The sequence below is a fragment of the Nicotiana sylvestris genome, chromosome 3, assembly GCF_000393655.2.
Source record: "Nicotiana sylvestris chromosome 3, ASM39365v2, whole genome shotgun sequence".
NCBI classification, from domain to species: Eukaryota; Viridiplantae; Streptophyta; class Magnoliopsida; order Solanales; family Solanaceae; genus Nicotiana; species Nicotiana sylvestris.
In genome coordinates, this window is record NC_091059.1 from 119,145,766 (window position 1) to 119,167,309 (window position 21,544).

General features: G+C 36.9%; 1 protein-coding gene across 1 annotated transcript; it reads right to left on the reverse strand.

The window, feature by feature from the left end:
- Nucleotides 1–15,856: 15,856 nt before the first annotated feature.
- LOC104242761 (BAG family molecular chaperone regulator 7) lies at nucleotides 15,857–19,364 on the reverse strand. The gene is made up of 3 exons (XM_009797840.2): nucleotides 18,258–19,364; nucleotides 17,669–17,950; nucleotides 15,857–16,456 (listed from the first exon to the last, which is right to left on the reverse strand). Exons 1-3 carry the CDS (start codon nucleotides 18,966–18,968, stop codon nucleotides 16,226–16,228), a joined length of 1,224 nt encoding a protein of 407 aa, XP_009796142.1. The 5' UTR covers nucleotides 18,969–19,364; the 3' UTR covers nucleotides 15,857–16,225.
- Between the last annotated feature and the right edge of the window lie 2,180 nt (nucleotides 19,365–21,544).

Below are 21,544 nucleotides of genomic sequence, written 5' to 3' on the forward strand. Positions count from 1 at the left end.
ATCATGAAATATTTATAATGCCATACATGTGCATATAATGTCATATCATTCAGAGGTATATAAGCATACATAACATCATCAAGCCTCTGAAGGTATCCCATCATATCATTCCGGCCTCTGTGTGTGAAATTATCAATGTATACCAACTGATCAGGTGGTGGTGCATCTATAATGCCATTACCTTTCCCCAAACCCCATATACATATAATATATGTGTATATAACGCCATCTGGTCATGGGTCAATATACATCTATAAATGAATGTGATGCATAATGAAGTAAGTCAATAAGATCTCTTGGAATGTCATAAGATCAATATGCATTCGATTAATATCACGAAATAAACTTTATCAACTTACGTATTTTCTGAGACCCGTGAACAGATGATATAATAATAGGACATATGGGGAATCAAGAATATAGGCAACCCTAGTACTTCTAAGAATAGAGTCATTTGTGAATGTTACATGTTTGCTCGTTTCATTGCATCATATGGATCATGCCAAAAGTAAAGAAGGGATAGCATTAACATACCTTATCACAATCTGTCCAATAACCACGTTGAACACATCTCGTTGTACTTTAATTTGCAACAATGATAATAAGGCCATCGTTAAGCTATGAAAGATACAACTATCGTACATCGAACGACAAACTTATTTTATACAACCAAACAGCATCTACCCTATTTTCATTACTTTCCCAAGTCCATAAACTAACAAGAACTCATAAAACCCTCAATTATATACTTTCAGCACCACAACACAAATCAATCTACACAACAACAAATGCGTAAACATCATCCACGAAACTACTATTTAACACGACGAGCGACAAGCGCGGATTGAATCCCTTTTGAACCCTTTAATCCAAAGTCACTCATTTACTAACTTAACAGCATATCCATAATGAAATTAAGTATAATGGGAGTACTTCTAACCTCCTATCCACCTCCTAATTCACCCTTTAACAGCCTAACAATCCAACAACAACAACAAGTACAATTTTCCATTGTTATGTTGTTCTTTCTCTTCATATTCACAATACCAACAACAAGTTTGAAATGTAGACAATATATTTATAATAACAACATCATAAAAAAGTTATTTTCCAAGGTCCCAACCATTTAAAGTTCATGGAAATAACCTTTTCAAAATAGTCCATTAAGAACAATAACATCTCAAACAATTTCAAGTCTCCTCTTGTAGTATCTTGCTCAAATAATGCAACTAACATACAAAAAACTTCAAGAACATATAATAGGTTGTTATACTCACTTTGAACTGTATAAAAAACTTGAAATTTTGGCCAAACACAGCCCACAAATATCCTCAATGACAACACAACCTCAAAGAGGTGGTGTCCTTCACGAGAACTAATTTTTGATATTAAAATATGGTGTAATCACTTTGGAATCACTTCAAACCCTTATGGTATCAATTTAGGAGGGGTAGGAAGAGTGTAAGTACAAGGTTGGGTCAAAAAATAAAAAATAAAGGTCGTCCAAATTATTTTTAAAGTAAAGTAGGTCGATCACCGCCTAAGTGAGTCCCATTGGGAGCTGTTTGCGCAGTCTTGCGAAAACGCGAATATCTCTCTACTCCCATGTCGTATCGACAAACGGTTTAATATGTTAGAATCTAGACTCGTATATCTTCAATTTGTTAGGTTTATCATCCCTTAATTACAAATTTATTTGGAGAAAAACTCCGCTACATTTGACCTAATTTTCAGCATATTTATGAATGTAACTTGTGATGACCTTTGCCAACTTTTGTTTCACAACTCGCTTAACTTCAGAATGTAATACACGACTATCATACAACTAAAATAACTCATAACATAATCTCTTTATGATGTTAGGAACCCTAGTCTCACCCCAAAAGTACATGTTATAACATTCCCAACATGTCGACTTTCGACAAAACTTATTTTCTTCAATTTGTTTAGCTTCTAAGCCTTTCAACCCTCTTGGTACTTGTTAACCATGATCTTAAAGATTTGCAACTTCTAAGGTAACATGATTAACTTACTTTATGTACTTTTAAAGACGATCTCATTTATGAACTTACATCAATTGACTTACGATGTGCTTTCACGAAAATATGGGACGTAACAATTGATCACTGGACTAGATAAATTATCAGGTAATTTATCTCTTAACCACATTTCTCCCATTATAAAATCTTGTACCTTAGTGCTCTTTGATGTGACCCCTGACTAAACTTGTTAGCTAAGGCTCCTAACCCTGTCTAGTTGTCCCGCTAAAATGAGACATCACCTCTACCAACTTTCCAGAAAATAAATTTCTCTGCATCTTTCTTTGAATCCATCAGCCTTCTCCACGTGTGAGATGACCATATGCCTATTTCTTTAACACAGGATGTGACCTTTTGCAGTATTTGGCCTCCAAAAATCTTTGAGTAAAGTCTTTTGAGTTCTGAAGTTTCACCATAGCTTAATAGAGAAAGCATTACAAATGTCCTTCAGTTATCTAAAGATTGTCCCTCCCTCTTCTGTTGGAAAGCATAAATCATTCTGCTTTCCAATGCATTTTATTGTTGTTACAATCTTTTTCCCAAAAAAAGTTAGCCATAATCTTCTCAATCTGGTTCAATACTGTCTTAGGAGGATGTAACACAGGAAGAATATACAGAGGTAAAGCTTGTAGTATTGATTTCATAAGCACAGCGTTACTCCCATATGACAATAGCTTACTCTGCCATCACTGCATCCTATTAGCCTCTTTAGCAACCATATTACTGAAATACGTCACATTTTTTCTCCCTAAGTAAATAGGGCATCCAAGGTATTTCATAGGAAATTGACACCATTGAAAACTAGTGATTCTATTAATGTTAGTAATCCTCTGATCATCTTCTTGAAAAGGAACATAAAATCCAGATTTCCTCTTGTTCATCATTTGCCCAGACATCTTCTCATATTCATGCAATTTAGTCATCACAAGCTGCAGAGAAACAGGATTACATGAAGAGAATAAGATAGTATCATCAATATAGCATAAGTGAGTGAGTCTAGAACTTTTCTTATCAATAAAGTATGGGATACAACCAATATTCAGCAGACTATCCATAATCCTTGATAATAGTTTATCCCCCAACACAAATAGAGAAGGAATAATGGATCTCCCTGCTTGATTTGAAAAAGCCATATCTGGTTCCATTAATATTAATAGAATACCACACTGGACATTAGCCTCCATACACTCCAAATCCAACCTTCTGAGAAACCCATCTGCCTGAGTACTTGGCAAAGAAGATACCTCGTCATATGCTTTAGTCATGTCCAATTTTAATATAACATTACCATATAGAGATGGTTCAGTTATATTATGGACTATGTCTTGAGTGAGCATAATATTTTCTGTGATAGACATTCCTCTAATGAAACCTGTCTGGTTAGGAGAAACCAGTTTCTGCATCAATGGGCTTAGTCTCTGGTTCAGCAACTTGGATAGAATCTTGCATGAGAAGTTACTAAGACTAATAGGTCTTAGATCTGTGAAGGACTAAGGATTGTCCACATTTGGTAATAAAATTAGGAATGTGTGAGTCAATGCCTTTGGTAATAGACATATCACTGATAGCCCCTTCCTTCGTGAATAAATTCTAAGAAAAAGAGACAGCTTCCCTAGAAATGTCATCATCACCTTCAATCCATGTACCATACTCTTTTTTAATCTTCTTCAGTGTTAGTCTTTTTTTTCTTCCTTTGACTACAGAGTAAAAAATATTGAGTTAACTTCACCCTCCACAAACCATTTTACACCTGATTTTTGCTTCCAAAAGGACTCTTCCTTCTTGTAAGCTCCGATTAGTATTGCATTAGCCTGGTTTAGTAAAGCCCTGTTGTTCTCAGAATTATCGATAATGGTGTTATCTTCCAATTCAGTCATTGTGTATTCCAGTTCCTTAATCCTGTCAAAGATGTTGCCAACAGTATTCTTGGATCACTCTGATAACTGTCTACTAGTATTCTTTAACTTCAAGTGGAACCTCCACATTGGAGATCCCTGGACCTCTATATTCCAGGCTTGTTCCACCACACTTTTGAAATCAACTTCTTCAACCCAGAAGTCAAGAAACTTGAAATATTTAATTGGATCCTTCTGATTATCTTGGCAATGAGGAGAATGATCTCTATTCTAATCAAATGGTTAGCATTAGTAGAATCAAACAAGTTCATCCATTCATGATTGACAAGGATTCTGTTTAATCTCTTCCATATCCTTTTACTAGGACTCCAACCATTACACAACGTAAAGATAGATCCAGAATACCTAGGATCCAATAGCTCATAATCCATGATACACTCCAAGAAAGTAAATTTTTAGATATCCTGTGAGTATTGCCTCCCCTTTTTCACAAGGATAAGAGATACAATTAAAATCACCCGCAATGTGCCATGGTAACTTGTAAGTGTTGAAATGTCAAATATTCCAGCTTCCCACATCGGTGAGTTAGCAATAGTTGGGGGGATTTTTCCCCTATAAAAGAAGGCTTAATGTTTAGGATTTAAAACACACCTCTCATTTGCCTTCTCATCTGTTTAAGGCATCTTTATCTTCTCTCTTTAGTATTATTTCACTTGTATTTTTGGAGTGGAATAAAATATTGGTTGTGTCCGAGGAGTAGGCAAAATTAGCCGAACCTCGTAAATTTTGGTGTTTCCTTTATAGTTGTTTTATTGTCTTATTTATTATTTGGTGGCTGTCATAATTTTGGTATAGTAGTTGTGACTTATTCACACTATATACATTTGGCTTCCGCAACAATTGGTATCAGAGCTAAGGTACTGTCTAAGTATGCTCTGTGGTTGCAGCATAGTCTGATCTTCCACATCAGAAAAGATTTATCTTGGTAACTGAGTCAAGGTTCTGTCTGAGTATGCTCTGTGGTTGCAGCTTAGTCTGATCTTCTACATCAGAAAGGAAATAATCTTGATTTGTGTCGTCAGCTATTAAATAATATTTGTGTCAAATATGGGAGACAATAAACAAGAAGAATCTACATCAAGTGTCAACAATACGTCATCATTGGCATCTTCGCTTATGACAAGAATTGTGTCAAATGCGAAATTTGCGGTAGAAATTTTTGACGGGTCCGGGCATTTTGGGATGTGGCAAGGCGAGGTTCTAGATGTCCTTTTTCAACAAGGGCTAGATCTGGCCATTGAAGAAAAGAAACCAGATGTTATTGGAGAAGAAGATTGGAAGATTCTCAACCGTGTTGCTTGCGGTACCATTCGATCCTACCTTGCTAGAGAGCAGAAATATCCATACACAAAGGAAACTTCTGCAAGTAAATTATGGAAAGCACTGGAGGATAAATTTTTGAAGAAAAATAGTCAAAATAAATTGTACATGAAGAAGAGACTGTTTCACTTCACCTATGTTCCTGGTACCACGATGAATGAACATATCACCAGTTTCAATAAGTTGGTCACAGATTTGCAAAATATGGATACAACTTATGATGATGGTGACTTGGCCTTGATGTTGTTGGCGTCACTTCCTGATGAGTACGAGCACCTTGAAACTACTCTACTCCATGGAAATGACGAAGTTTCTCTCAGAGAAGTTTGTTCAGCTTTGTACAGCTATGAACAAAGAAAGCGAGAAAAACAGAAGGGCGGAGAAGGAGAAGCACTGTTTGTGAGGGGTCGTCCTCAAAATCAAACGAGGACAAAGAAGGGAAGATCCAAGTCAAGATCCAGACCCAGCAAAGATGAATGTGCCTTTTGTCGAGAAAAAGGGCACTGGAAGAAAGACTGTCCGAAGTTGAAGAATAAGGCCAAACATAACAATGGAAAGGCCATTATGGATTCAAATGTAGCTGATTGTGATGATTCAGACTTCTCATTAGTTACAACAGAGTCATCAACATCATCAGACATATGGTTGATGGACTCGGCTTGTAGCTATCATATGTGTCCCAACAGGGACTGGTTCGTGGAATTTCAAGAAGGAGAATATGGAGTCGTCCACACAGCGGATAACAGCCCTCTTACCTCATATGGCATTGGTTCAATACGATTAAGGAACCATGATGGAATGATCAGAACATTGACAGATGTTCGATATGTACCGGATTTGAAGAAGAATCTCATCTCTGTGGGAGCCCTAGAATCAAAAGGGTTCAAAATCATTGCAGAAAATGGAGTGATGAGAGTATGCTCCGGTGCACTAGTGGTAATGAAGGCTAATCGGAAGAATAATAATATGTACCGCTATCGTGGCAGTACAGTTATTGGGACAGCGACAGTGACATCCAGTGACGACAAAGAGGCAGAAGCAACCAAGCTATGGCACATGCGCTTGGGACATGCTGGAGGAAAATCCTTGAAAACTCTATCAGATCAAGGATTGTTAAAAGGAGTAAAGGCTTGCAACTTGGAGTTTTGTGAGCATTGTGTCAAAGGGAAACAGACAAGGGTTAAATTTGGTACAGCGATCCATAATACTAAAGGCATTTTGGATTATGTACACTCTGATGTTTGGGGTCCTTCCAAAACACCTTCATTGGGTGGGAAGCACTATTTTGTAACCTTTGTTGATGATTTTTCTCGAAGAGTGTGGGTGTATACAATGAAAAACAAAGATGAAGTGCTGGGAATTTTTCTCAAATGGAAGACGATGGTGGAGAATCAAACAGGCAGGAGGATCAAGTGTATTCGCACAGACAATGGAGGTGAATACAAAAATGATCATTTCAATAAGGTCTGTGAAAATGATGGCATCGTCCGACACTTCACTGTTAGACATACACCACAACAGAATGGAGTGGCAGAACGTATGAACCGGACCTTGCTGGAGAAGGTACGGTGTATGTTGTCCAATGCTGGCTTGGGCAAAGAATTTTGGGCTGAGGCAATTACATATGCATGCCACCTCATTAATCGTCTACCATCTGCTGCTATTGATGGCAAGACACCATTTGAAAAATGGTATGGAAAACCTGCTGTAGATTATAACTCTTTGCACGTGTTTGGCTCAACTGCATATTATCATGTGACGGAGTCAAAATTGGATCGAAGGGCAAATAAGGCTATTTTTATGGGAATTACTTCTGGAGTCAAAGGATATCGCTTATGGTGTCCTATGACAAAGAAAGTAATATTCAGCAGGGATGTTACCTTTGATGAATCTGCTATGGTAAATAAGGTAACAGAAGATACCAAACAAAATAAAGGTGCTTCTAAGCAGGTGGAGTTTGAGGGAAAATTTATTTTTCCTACACAAGAAGCAGAGGAGGAAACAAATGAAGATTACCCTCTGGAAGGAGAGCCAGTAGAGGAGATTCCAACTCAGGAACCTCAACAACAACTTGAATCAATAGCAACCAGCAGGCCAAAAAGAACAATAACGAAACCTGTTCGTCTCATAGAGACGGTTGCTTGTGCAACCTCAATTGTAGCTGATGATGTTCCTACTACTTATAAAGACGCTGTCCAAAGTTCAGAAGAAGATAAGTGGAGGATTGCCATGAATGATGAAATACAGTCCCTTCATCAGAATCATACATGGAGATTGGCCAATCTCCCGAAGGGAAAGAAAGCAATTGGGTGCAAATGGGTATTTGCAAAGAAGGAAGGATTTCCTAACCAAGTAGATGTTCGCTACAAAGCAAGATTGGTGGCCAAAGGATATGCTCAAAAGGAGGGAATTGATTACAATGAAGTGTTTTCTCCAGTTGTAAAACATTCCTCCATTAGAATTATGTTGGCTTTGGTAGCACAATTGGATTTGGAACTAGTTCAGATGGATGTAAAAACTGCGTTTTTACATGGAAACTTGGAGGAGGAAATCTACATGACTCAGCCAGAAGGATTCAAAGTTGCTGGAAAAGAAAATATGGTGTGCAAACTTGAAAAATCGTTGTACGGATTGAAACAATCTTCTAGACAATGGTACAAGCGATTTGACGAGTTTATGTTGCGGCAAGGGTACAAGAGAAGCAAATACGATCATTGTGTGTATTTGCACAAGCTTAAAGATGGTTCCTTTGTATATCTTCTCCTATATGTTGATGATATGTTGATAGCTTCCAAGAATTCGGAAGAAATTGATAAGTTGAAGATTCAACTGAAGAAGGAGTTCGAGATGAAGGATCTGGGTGAGGCAAAGAAAATTCTTGGCATGGAGATAATTAGAGATAGACGTTCAAAGAAACTCTGTTTATCTCAGAAAGAATATTTGAAGAGAGTACTACAACGTTTTGGCATAGATGACAAGACTAAGCCAGTTAGTACTCCACTTGCTCCCCATTTTAAGCTAAGTACTACTATGTCGCCAATGGATGAAGCTGAACGAGAGTATATGTCAAAGGTACCATACGCAAATGTTGTTGGTAGCTTGATGTATGCAATGGTTTGCACAAGGCCTGACATTTCACAAGCTGTTGGAGTTATTAGCAGATATATGCACAATCCAGGGAAGGAGCATTGGCAAGCTGTGAAGTGGATTCTACGGTATATTCATAATACTGTAGATGTCGGGTTAGTTTTTGAGCAGGAAGACAATCAGTTTGTAGTTGGATATTGTGACTCAGATTTTGCGGGTGATATGGACAAACGAAGATCAACTACTGGTTATGTGTTTACTTTTGCAAAGGCACCAGTTAGTTGGAAGTCTACTTTGCAGTCAACAGTTGCTTTGTCTACAACAGAGGCAGAGTACATGGCTATTACAGAGGCTGTGAAAGAGGCAATTTGGCTTCAAGGATTGCTAAAGGAGCTTGGTGTTGAACAAAAAGGTATCACAATTTTTTGTGATAGTCAAAGTGCTATTCAATTAGCGAAGAACCAAGTTTATCATGCAAGGACGAAGCACATTGATGTTCGGTATCATTTCGTACGAGAAATCATAGAAGAAGGTGGAGTCACGGTGAAGAAAATTCATACTACGGAGAATCCTGCTGATATGCTGACAAAGGTGGTGACTGCGGTCAAGTTTCAACATTGTTTGGATTTGATCAACATTGTTGAACACTGAAGATTGAAGATGAAGACACAACCAAAATTTGTTATAGAGAGAAAATTGAAGACGTGGAATTTTTGCCAAGGTGGAGATTTGTTGAAATGTCAAATATTCCAGCTTCCCACATCGGTGGGTTAGCAATAGTTGGGGGGATTTCCCCTCTATAAAAGAAGGCTTAATGTTTAGGATTTAAAACACACCTCTCATTTGTCTTCTCATCTGTTTAAGGCATCTTTATCTTCTCTCTTTAGTATTATTTCACTTGTATTTTTGGAGTGGAATAAAATATTGGTTATGTCCGAGGAGTAGGCAAAATTAGCCGAACCTCGTAAATTCTGGTGTTTCCTTTATTGTTGTTTTATTGTCTTATTTATTATTTGGTGGCTGTCATAATTTTGATATAGTAGTTGTGACTTATTCACACTATATACATTTGGCTTCCGCAACAGTAAGTTGTACCAATCAGCAACATCTGCTTGATTGTCCCACAATTTCTCCCTCTGCTCTGCACCATATTTAGCATACATAGAGGAAAAAAGTAATGACAAACCATCCCATTTGACTAAGCATGTGACTTGTTGCTCGGTTGCATCCACAATACTACAATCAATCAGAACATCTCAGAAAATTCAGATTTGGCTGTTGCAGTTGGAGAAAGCATTCTTCATACCAAAAATTCTTTTATACTTGTCCAATTGGTTAGCTTTACAGAAAGGTTCATTTAAAGCTACAAAAGAAAGTTTTTGAAATCTGATTAGTTGTTTAAGTCTCTCAAGAGCGCCGCTAGAATTGATGCTCCATATGTTCCAGAATAAAGACTTAATCATAAAACTAATTGGATAAGTGATGTTCCTGTGATGTTCTCACAAGTTGTTGATTGAGGTGTCTGCCACCTCTTCCTCTTGTTGATGTTCTTCCTCCTCTGTTGTTGCCTCTGCCTCTCCCTATACCTTTATGAGATAGGTGTGCAGTATTGATGACATTGACAAATGTTGAGGTTACATTTATATCCACCAATGAGTCTGGACAAAATTAGGTTTGCACCAGTCTATCTACATGCTCGGCACTATCAATTTTTTTATTGTCAACACTTGCATAATTTGCACTGGACTCTGAGTTTTCTTTAGCCTCATAACCTGACTCCTCTGAGTTAACTACTTCTCTAGTGTCTATTTCACCTGGTTCAAAAGCAAACTCATCCTCACCTGGGTATAGGTTTGGATAGGTGAGATGTCGATGTTTGGTTATTTGGATCTGGTGGGGTAGGTAGTTGTATAGGGGGTGGGTCATTAGGATCCATGTTACTTTTTAGCAGATTTTAGAGAGAAGTTAGAGAGAAGGGAGAGCTTGCTACATTCTACCAAGCAGTGTAGGTGTCATAGCCCGATTTAAATGTTCCTCCAATGGTGCAAGATTAGCATTTGAATTTTCACAATGTAACTTGCTCATTGTGAAATTGTTAGTTTTGACATAAATCATTTAGAGTAACATCGCTACACATAGACACAAGTTTATTCTATATTTAATTTCATGCATAACATGTCATATGCAACAAAGCCTGCGAATTTGATATGAATATGCATCTGAAAGTATACAACAACGACAACGGCCCAGTATAATCTCACAAGTGGGTTCTGGGGAGGGTAATATGTATGCAGACCTTACCCCTGTCTCGAGGGGCAGAGAGGCTGTTTCCAGGAGACCCTCGGCTCAAAAAAGCAACAAGAAATGATATATTAGTACTATCAATAGACTCATAATAAAATAACATAACATAACATAACATAAAATAACAAAATAACAGCAATATAAGAAATATAGGAAATATGAAAAAGATGGAAGGTATAATAATATCCAGCAGATAAAGCCCTGCATCAGTAGTTGACCAAGTGCATCCTAAGACTAACTCTTAACTGACTAGTCACACTCTAGTGCGCTGTAGAAATATTTACAGTATTCCCCCTAACTTACAACATTAATGTTCAACCTCCACAATTCCTATCAAGGGCCATGTATCTGAAAGCATGTGAATAAAAATCAACTGATGATCCTGCTAAATATATTATATAAATTGCCGGAAGAAGGGTAATAGTATATTCGTGACTGAAATTACATATTAAAGTTGTTTAAAGATGCAGTATGGATATTTTAAGTTTCAATAATGCTACGCCACAAGACTGCTCAAGTTGTTTGTTGCATAGCTCAACTGTTTTTTAATATAGAATTCTAACCAAATTTAGAATTTTAACAAAAATAATTAATGCCTACTACTCTGAGTTATTAAATACTCTTTTTATATTACACAAATTCATCACAGGTATTAGAAGTAAAGATAAACTGCCCGATTTAAATGGTGATCCACATAGCATTTCATCTTAGTCATATAGTAGCTCTTCGGCTGTTCATACTTTATTGTCAAAATATATATATTTTTCAATTGAACTTTTTTTCTTTAAGAATAAGTACTTTTCTATTGAACTTATGACATGCTAAATTTTATTTCTGATATTAACATCTTAAAATTTCTTTTTCTGCAGGTGATGTTGTGCCACTCTCAGTATTTTGCTTGACGAATGTGGAGAAGTGGGACAAATTCAGGAATATAGACATGGATAAGGAGGTTATTATGTTTTCCTGTTTCCGTAAAGTGTATTTACTTCCTAAAAACCTGGCAAAATTTCACGCCTCTTAAGAAATAATAAATGAAATGTATAATTTATCATGTTATCCATATTAATTGATGCATATTTTATTAGATTTGAGAAAGTGATTTGAAATGGTAATAAATATTGTGGGTAAAATAGGAAAAATTTGTTGTCTTCTCTTGATATGCATAAAGTGCCAAGTAAAAGTGAACATCTATTTTTAGTATACATGCCAAGTAAAAGTGATGGGAGGGAGTATTAAAAACTATGACTTCTTACGACGCTATGTATTTTCACCCCCTTCTTTTTTTGATAAGCATGCATTATTTCCTTTGGTTTTCCTGGCGAATGATTTCCTTAGGACAATTTAGCGATGTGAAAGGCCTGTTGCTACTTCATAGTTAAATTGAACTACTTATTAAAGCTTATTGATTAATAATTTTACTATATGAAATTCATGATTAACTCTTGATGTGGTATGTCTTCACCCCTCGTGTCAAAAGTTTGCATTTTTATTTAATTCAACGTAGTGGCGCTCTTTCTTGGAATTTGACTTGTGATGTTGCAAAATTGTCTTATGGTCTTCTATATGCTCTTATTTGGTTAGGCTACCATAATGGATGCTCTTGAAGGCAAAACATCGAAGCGAAAAAATTGCGTGGATAATGATAAGGTTGCGGTGTTGACTGCATGGCATATAGTGGATTGTCGAACACTTCGACGTAACTTTCTCCCTGAATTGGTCAGCCGCGATGAGGTATTATTCCTGAGAATTATTGGCCTATTGGGCCCCTTGTCTTCAATTTGTTCTTCTGTATGCGTTGTTCTTATGCAAATGTTATTCAGCTATTTTGCATCTGTTCTTATTCTGAAGATGTTGCAGCAAACACCGACTTGATATGTATTAAGGTTCTGATAGAAGTTTAAGCTCGTTGAGCCTCCAAAGGGAGGTGGCCAGTGATTGCTGAGTTGAAGTGACAACCTTGGGAACCCATATTCGAGTTCCGATAGAGGCGACAATGAGCTCTTCTCTAAGTATCTAAGTTCATGGGGAGAGTTACCTCATACTTGTGCCGGTAGGACTTAGGAGGTAGCAGGTACCCACGGATAGTCGAGGGCGCACGCTGGGCCGAACACCCATTGTTATTAAAAAAGAAAATTTAAGCTTGTTCCACGGGCTAACTGGTTTAATTTACCTTGGGATTACTGGATCTGCAAAATAATCTACATGCTCATGTGAAACAACTTAGATGTCTACTCCTTCGTACTCGAGTTGGAGATTAATGTAATAGGAAGAAATAACATGGATTTTCTTTTAGGCTTGGCTATAAACTATAGTTTGGGTGTGGGGAATGGGTCCATCCTTGCTGTAGCATTAACAAGAGGTTTTGGATATTTTACTGTAGCAATGTGTCCGAGCATTTGTGGAGAGTGGTGATGGAGAGGTGCTTGTGCTACGGGTTCAAGACCCCTTCCGTCGGTTATTGCTGCATGGTGTTTGTGAGGTATGCTTTGCGAAGCTAAAGGAATTGACAACGCCGGTGAAGCCCTTTAAAGTATGTTATGAAGCTAAAGGAATAAATGTCACAGTTGTAGGTCCCTATGTTCCAGTTATTGATCTTGTATTAATATTTGGTGTTGCATCAAATAAAATTGTTCTAAGAAGAATTTCAGCCTGTGCATTTAGTTCCTGATAAGGGGGATATGGGAAGTTGGAGGAAGAGAGGAAGTATCGCTAAAGCAACAAAGTCACATTTGCCAAGCTTTTTATGCCAATAAGGAGCCAAGGCACAATGAGCACTTCAACAAATAGGATCCTGAAAAGTTTTGTTTAAAAAAAAATATGTGGAAGAAGAGAAATAGGTGAGATATCTAAGAAACTTCAGTTATACAAACATATAGATGTTTACATATGCAGTTGTCGTTATACAAAGATATGATGAATACTATCTATATAACTGTGGCTTCAATTCAGTACCACATTTTCAGTGACTATGATTTGCTCGAACACAATATTATACGTGCTCCCAGTAGATTCAAGTGCTAGCAAATTACCTCATTGATTCCACGCTTTGGGCAAAAGAAACGACTATAAAAATCAAAGCCAGAACCTTGTGGAGCAGGTCCAGTTATTATTATTTCTCTGCCAGGGCAATTCTTTATTTGATCAAACTGAGGTTGGCATTCGGCCACTGCCTCCCCTGATGGGAGTAAAATCTGTAAAAGCACCATGAATTATCTTCATTTCCCTAAATTTTACTAACTTTATCTAGCATCCCTTCCTCCTGAGTTTGAAAGAAATGTTTTTTTTTTCCAAAAGAACGAAACAAAAATGCTTTCTTGATTGCCTTTAGGCTTGGGTATAAACTATAGTTTGGGTGTGGGGAATGGGTCCATGCTTGCTGTAGCATTAGGAGTACTGTGCCAAGCCAAGTTATGTACTTCATTTGTTATGTACAAATGTTTCCCTTATGGAATCATCTAGGTGTTGCATCAAATAAAATTGTTCTAAGTTTTATGGTTCAACGGATAAGATGTCAAGTACAGGAATTATTCTGTTGCTTTTAATAAGTATCCAAACAAAGAAGAGGATTTGAAAAAGAAGAAACGATCCGATTTTGCTGCGAAAACTACAAGAAATTAGACCTATGACGACACTTTATAAGTGTCGTATTTAGTTAAATAAATGTCACTAATTCATTAACCCACATTTATTTTACATTTAGCTTAAATGTCGGAAATTTTGGGATTGGAAATTTTTTGACATTTAATTAAATGTTGGCAAAAGTTTTACGACATTTATTTTACGTCATTTAGATAAATGTCACATAGAAATTTACCACATTTGAGCTAATGTCACTAAATAAAGAGTGACATTTATTTCTAGACTTTTATTAATGTCAGCGCATGAGTTTCAAGCACATTCTGTTTTGTTTCCAACATATTTAGAAGTGTCCATGTTTACATGAAGCCATAATCCAAATTCAAATTGTATATCCTACAAAAGTAATCCACTATAAACAATATAAACTGAAATCAATATTTTGAAGAAAGAAGTTCTCAATATCTAATAGAATAATTCTCAGGAATAATACCTCATAGCGTAAAAAGGACATTACCGTAAGAAGCTTAGACTCTCGACGTGCTAATTAGGACTCCATATCATACACCAAAAGACTAAGTACATGTCATGAATAATTTTATTTTTCAGCCTGACAGCATGACCACCGAAAACTGACGAGAGTTGCCTCATATATTCATATAATTGGCAACAATGTCATTCTCCACACGAACAACATATTCCCTACCAATCAATCAACTGAATTTCTTTGAAGGAAAACACCAGTAACATTAAATCTCTGATACATTAAATTTAGATTATGACTTACTTATTTAAAGCAAGATGGAGAATTTAACAAAATTAACCTTAATGCTTTATAGAAAAAAATTAGCTTTAGTGAATATGTGAAAGCACAGTACAAAAGTAACACAAAATTTTGAGAAAGTACCAAATGTGTAGGCAAACGACCTCATCAAAACCGTATCATAAATCTCTAAATATCGTAATTAAGCCATATAAGATTATTAATAAAAAAAAGAAGAAGTTCATATATGAACGATTTGAGAACAAAGCAGATACATGGTTACAACAGAGAACGAGAGATATAAACAGTAAAGAGAAAGGGAATTCTCGTATTGCATCTTTCTCCCTCCACCATGACGCCAAAGGCAGAGAAGAAATCACAGGCCAGCAATAAGCTATATTATGAATGGTGGAACGTTCCACTGCGGTTGAGGAGAAGAGATTGCAGCCGCAAAGGGTGAAGGAGACCTAAAAGAATTAGGTCTTCACGGAAGCCGCTGTACAATTGGAGATATAGTTTCTACATTTAAATTTTTTGAATACGGTAAATTCCCCACTATTAATTGGAAAGGTCATTTACCAGAAGAAAAAGGGGCCAAAATTCTAATACAAAATTACAGTGCAATAAAAGGTGATTCATATCCTTCTTATGTTTTCTGCACAAGCAACACCAACTCACAAAATAGTGTATTTTCACTTCTAACCAACAGTGGTATTGCCTGTCTAAAAGCTTATACTCATACTAATTAGTTATTTTTACAACACAATCATTTGCTCACCACTTACAGCTAAGCTGAACGCAACCACGCTAACATTAGCAGTTGGCATAGAAACTTCAACAAGTCAAGGTCAGATAGAAATCACGATTCCTGTTTCACACATTATTAATAACTAAAGAAATGCTAGTGCACATTGTCTGAGCACAAAATATTGAAATACATGTGGATTACAAAGGAAACATCAAGCATAACACTTGATATGATCATTATGCATCAACAATATCCCTACAAGTGGGAAGAGTTAAGCCAAGTGATAACTTCATACCAGAAAATGCAAGAAGAAGAGGATGACATACTAGCTATAATCTCCATTATCCAGAATAAAAGAAAGGTAACAACAGTAGTAGTAGTAGTAGTTTCACACCTTCGTCAGTCCTACTTAGAACATACAACACCAGCAACCCCAAAGACCAGTGGAATCTCACATGTCATAGTAGACTCATAAGCATGCTTCAAAGGATTCAGCAGCATTGGACTCGTCAAGCATTTGAACAACTTGAGCAACACCAGCTGCAAGTTCCTTCTGAATGGCACCATCAGGCATATCAAATGTTCTCCTCCTAGCAACCGATATAGGCCTCCCGCCAGGTTGGGGGTCGATAACATCAAGCATTGCTTCTAACTCATCCACCATTGACTTCTTTGAAGATCGCACCATTATATCGGCACCCTAATACAGAAGGAAAATAGTACGATAAATGCATTTTTGGAATAAAAGCAAGAACACTAAAAATGGTTGAGAGCCAAAGATCGCATAACACATTGCAAATATGGAGAAGATGTGATCTCATTATATGCAGACAATTGATGTCATCAACAAACTCCGTATGGATTTTGTAGAGAAAATAAATATAGTGGATGATAAAATTTCTGGTTGCAGTAGGCATCATTTCATGCTCATCTACCAAAATACAGACCCAACGTAATTCTGCGGATGTGAGGAAGCTACAGCACAACTAGCTGAGAGGTCAGCAAATTCTTGTTTCCCGGCTTCAATTCCAGGAAAGACGGAAGCATAGTAATAAATAAGCTGCATCCTTATTTAATCCATTACCACTGCCTATCTAGTCAGATAAAGCAAATAATGTACATTCTGAAGTTACCAGGAAAATCTAAAATGGAAAATGCATAACAAAAATAGAAGCACAAACTGGTCTAAAAAAGTAATTGTACCAAAGGTCGTGTTTATGTTGTTCCAAAGTCAGGCCCAGGCTTCCTATCTAATGCCTCTCTTATTGATGAACTATATGTACTGAAAACCATCCGATACCCCCAAATCCAACAGAGTTGAAAAAGAAATAAGAACAAGAAATGGAGAACCACTAAAAACAGGGAAGTTGAAAGGCCACTTCCGGGGATCAGACCATGCAACAACTATTAAACATCTGAGAACTATAGAAGGTAACCACTTCAAAGTTGCAGAATTCTAGTACTCTATCCACTCCAATTTATTGATTTCTTTCAGTTTGAGACGTTCCAAAATGTTTGACACAACTCAATTAACATTATTTCATAAAATTTTCACAGCTTTCAAAAATCCAAATACATCTAACAATTCAAATTATAAAATTTGATGTGATGTTTTCTATCAGAGTAACTCTTCAACTGTACTTCATAATTTCTTCCACAGTTACTAATGTAACAAACTAACTCAAATCAACATCCTTAATTTAGTATCAAGTCATACGTCACGACATAAAATATAATGAAGCAGAGTAAGTACGATTTAGATAGCTAAAACCCGCTAAGCTAATTGATACAAACGACTTAGATAGCTAAAACCCAATAAGCTAATTGATTCAAACGACCAGCAACAAGAACCTATGTATAAACGTTTAATGAGAAGTCCGACTACAGGAAAGATAACACGAAATATGTATACCTCAATGGCGTCAACAGTGAGAAGCAGCACAATAATCTTCTCAGAGAACCTCTGACGCTCCTCAGCATCACGGGCAACACGACGTCGGTAAGTGAAGTTGTTGAATAGAGCCCTTAGCTCCTTCAACTTAGTCTTGGCAATGGCCAGTTCCCTCAGAGCACGCAGTGCTTGCGACCTCCTAATCAAGTAAGCCCTGAAGCTCATCTGAATAGCTAATGCTGCATCCTGTGGTGATATCTCCTTCCTCTTTCCCCTTCTCTTCTCCACCCTCTTCGCAAATACCTATACATCACAAAAAAATAAAAATAAAAACACAAATATGCATCAAAGAAAATGTAAAGAGCCCACATTGATCAACAAAATCTTAATACTCCATGTGTCCCAATATATGTGATGCACCTTAGTTTTTAGTCTGTCTCAAAAAAATGATACCTTTATATATTTAATAACAATTTGTTATAGCGACACAAATATCTTAGGGTTGTTTTCGATCACAGGTTTCAATTTTTCTTAAAATTTATGTCCACTCAAACAACATCACATACAATGAGCCGGAGACAGTAACCAGTAATAATAGTCAAAAGTTAACCTGTCTTAAGACGAGGGCCCCATGATCGGATGGCTCTTCAATCTCAACTATACGTGTAGAACCCTCAGATTTTTCACATTTCTTCTTTTTGTTATGTTTCTTCTCTTTTTTCTCACTCTCAGAATCATCACCGCCGGCATTTGATGCTTTGAAAGTGTAGGTACGTGAATCCTCATTCTTCCCTTTGATCTCAGCAGTAAATTTGTAACTTTTATCCAAAGCACCCTTCTTTTTACCATCTTTAACCTCAGCAATCCACTTGTACTTCCGATCAACCCCGTCCTTCTCGGGGCTCTTGATCTCAGCCGTCCACGTGTACTTCCTCTCACCAACTTTCTTGCTCTTCTTCTTCTTCTTCTCCTCAATGAACAGCCGCTCGAGTTCAGAGACTCGGTCAGACAGACTCTGCAACTCAGTACCGAGTCCGACCCGGCGATGAACCCGGCGAGTGGAGGTATAAAAAGGGGTTCTTTCGATTTGGATCAGATCAGTGATGGTATCAACGTCGTCAAAGGGGGAGGCGAGATCGAGAAGTGTAGTGGGTGTGAAAGTGTTAGGGCAAAGGAGATCGAGAGTGGTGTCAAGCTCATCTTCAATGTGGAATGAGGGGTTTAGAAGTAGGGTTTTGGGGCTGAGAAATGAGGATTCTTTAAGGAAGAAAGAAGGAGAAGGAGAGTACTCAATAAGGTCAAATCTCCTGAAACGGCTCATTTTTCGGTTGAATCTAGCAACACAAAGGAAAAAGGTGTAAGCTTTGAGAAAAAGAGTGATAAAGATGGAGGATAAAATATGCAGAGCTTGGTTTATTAGGAGAAAGAGATGGAGGGAGTCAAGAAGGGTACAGTAAGAGAGGAGGGGTAATATTGGAATTTGGTGGAGATTAGTGGGAAGAAAGTTGTTGAGTACTTTGTGGGGACGATTAGTTGATTCGTTAAAGCGGATAATATCGCCGCGCACGGATATTATATTTACGAAAATGTCCCTGAAAAGGTTAGGAATTTGCGCCGTACAAAAACATAGACTAAAGAATCTCTAGATTGCGACCAAGGCATGTGGGGTTTCAGACTTTTGGGGGCCACTAGCTGTTAAAGAGAACCCCGATTGACATTGAGACAAATTAAGTGGAGTATGCTTTAGACTTTGGAACTTTTGATTTTTGTTAACATCATAATATCCTAATACTGAACCGGCTGTCTTTGTTTCCGATGGCCTTTTATTTGCTTTAGCGTAGTAGGTGGCAAATAGGGTCGCACGTGGGATAGAGTTTGGAGTTTTGTCCTGTTCAATTAGTATATGATCATTTAAGAAATGGAGATTAGCGTTAATTAAATTAAATTGCGCCTATCTTCTGACATAGTCAAGGTATGATGGTCGCCCCAAACTAAGATCTATGTTAGTTGGTCCTGAGTTAATTGCAACCTTGATACTAGCTAACGAAATTAAAGGAAATCTAAGTATCCTAGAGAGCAAATGAAGAGAATTGCTTTTGAACATATGACTTAGCAAGAGAAATGATTTCGAGAATTTAGAGAGAAAAGGAGAGATATTCCATTGAGAATCTAATACAATTGAATAAGCATTACAATTGTTGTGATTTCAGCATATAAGAGAGAAATTCAGTTGTAACTAACTTATAACAAACTATAACTAACTTCCGGAAATTTAACTATCTAACTAACTTATGCACACGTGCATCTCACGTGACTACTTATCAGCTCCCATTTTCTTCTGATCGTAACAAACTTTTAAATGGATTTACTGTTCTAAGTTATTAGTATGGTTTTAACATCAGTTTGTCATACATCATCCCCTTCGTAGAGTGATTTTCTGCAAAAAGATGAGGCGGGAGAAGTGAAATATACGAGATTATAAGTATAAATTACTTGTGGGTAAGTATGAATAAAGATAAAAGCTTTGTAAAAATTCTATCTTCGTAATAAAAACCAACACCGCTAAATTGCGCTCGAACAATTAAAAAGCAAAATATTCCTTAATTAGGTGACCATCGTCCAAAAAATCATTCTAACTTTTTATATGTTATATGTTCTAATTCTGGTTTTTTCCTTACCCAGATAAATCAGAATTCAGAATTAAGATTATTGAATAATACTTTATCACATAATTTCATTTTTCTTTTTTTTTCTTTTACTTGTTGTATCAGGCAGAGGGAGTGTAAGAAAATGACTTAACTTCTAAATTAATTTTAAAATTAGTTTTTTTCCATTGAGATTAGTCAAAACTTTTGTTATTCAATCTGTATTACTATAAATAATGAAACAGTAAACTTTCTGAAACAGAAAACAAACACAGAAAGTTAGCAGCAACAGAATGTCGAAATAATATTTGAAAAATAAATAAGTCGAGCCCACTGAATGCATATTGTGTCCTTAAGAAAATTATTCCCCTCAAGTATCCAAGGTGCTGGAATATTATTGTCCCAGAATTGAACGATTTAACTCACAAGAGTGTTGGTACCAAAAAAGCCAGTGAAACAACGAACCACTCGAAGGCTGTAAACCACACTGGAATTTTAATTGTGCAGAAGCCGAAGCCGAAGCCGATCCGAACGAGCGAGCGACGATGACGGCGCGAGGCATACTTTCTTTCCAACCCATTTAACACCAAGAGAAGTGCTTTCTCAATATAAGCACATTCACTTTTTTTTTCTACCACCAATGAGGGACACTTGCTCTTTCCAAAGCAAAAGGGAGCTCACTTTTCCTCCATTTTCTTCCCTCTATTTCCCATTCACCAATCTTTTAATCTCAACAATCCCCCACATGAATGGGAAATGGCTATAAGACAAAGGAATGCACAGACGAGTGTGTGATTTACATGCAAGAATTAATTGCATCTAGAAAAGTAGGTTTCTCTTGAACTTTTCGTAGTGAACTTATATCGGATATATTCGGTCAATCGGTAGATTTGATATCTTTGAATCGTTGAGCTTTGTTGTATACCTAGACAACATAAGTCACACAATTAACTCTTAACCATCTATGGTTCTCACGGTTGTGAGCTATGAACACCACCTGGTTTCATGAGTGCTTAGAAAATGGGCCTTTACTTTCATTCCCCTTGAAACGGCTTACACTTCACACTCACATTGGTAATTTCTAAACGTGTAATCCTATGGACATATTATCTGGTCATTTCCTTCCAGACTTCGTAAATCATTAAAAAGCTTTAAGCTTTATTGATTCATCAAAAAGCCTTAATGCTTTACCCTAATTTCTCAACATTGTCTTCATCACGAGAATGAGTTGAGTTATTTGACAATGTTGAAC

Bases quoted from the DNA above. Each gene is read 5' to 3' on its own strand.
- LOC104242761 (XM_009797840.2), bottom strand. From the start codon at position 18,968: ATGAGCCGTTTCAGGAGATTTGACCTTATTGAGTACTCTCCTTCTCCT. The intron at 17,951-18,257 runs GTTAACTTTTGA...TGTGATGTATAG, and splicing joins GGGCCCTCGTCTTAAGACAG to GTATTTGCGAAGAGGGTGGA. The intron at 16,457-17,668 runs GTATACATATTT...CTTCTGTATTAG, and splicing joins TCACTGTTGACGCCATTGAG to GGTGCCGATATAATGGTGCG.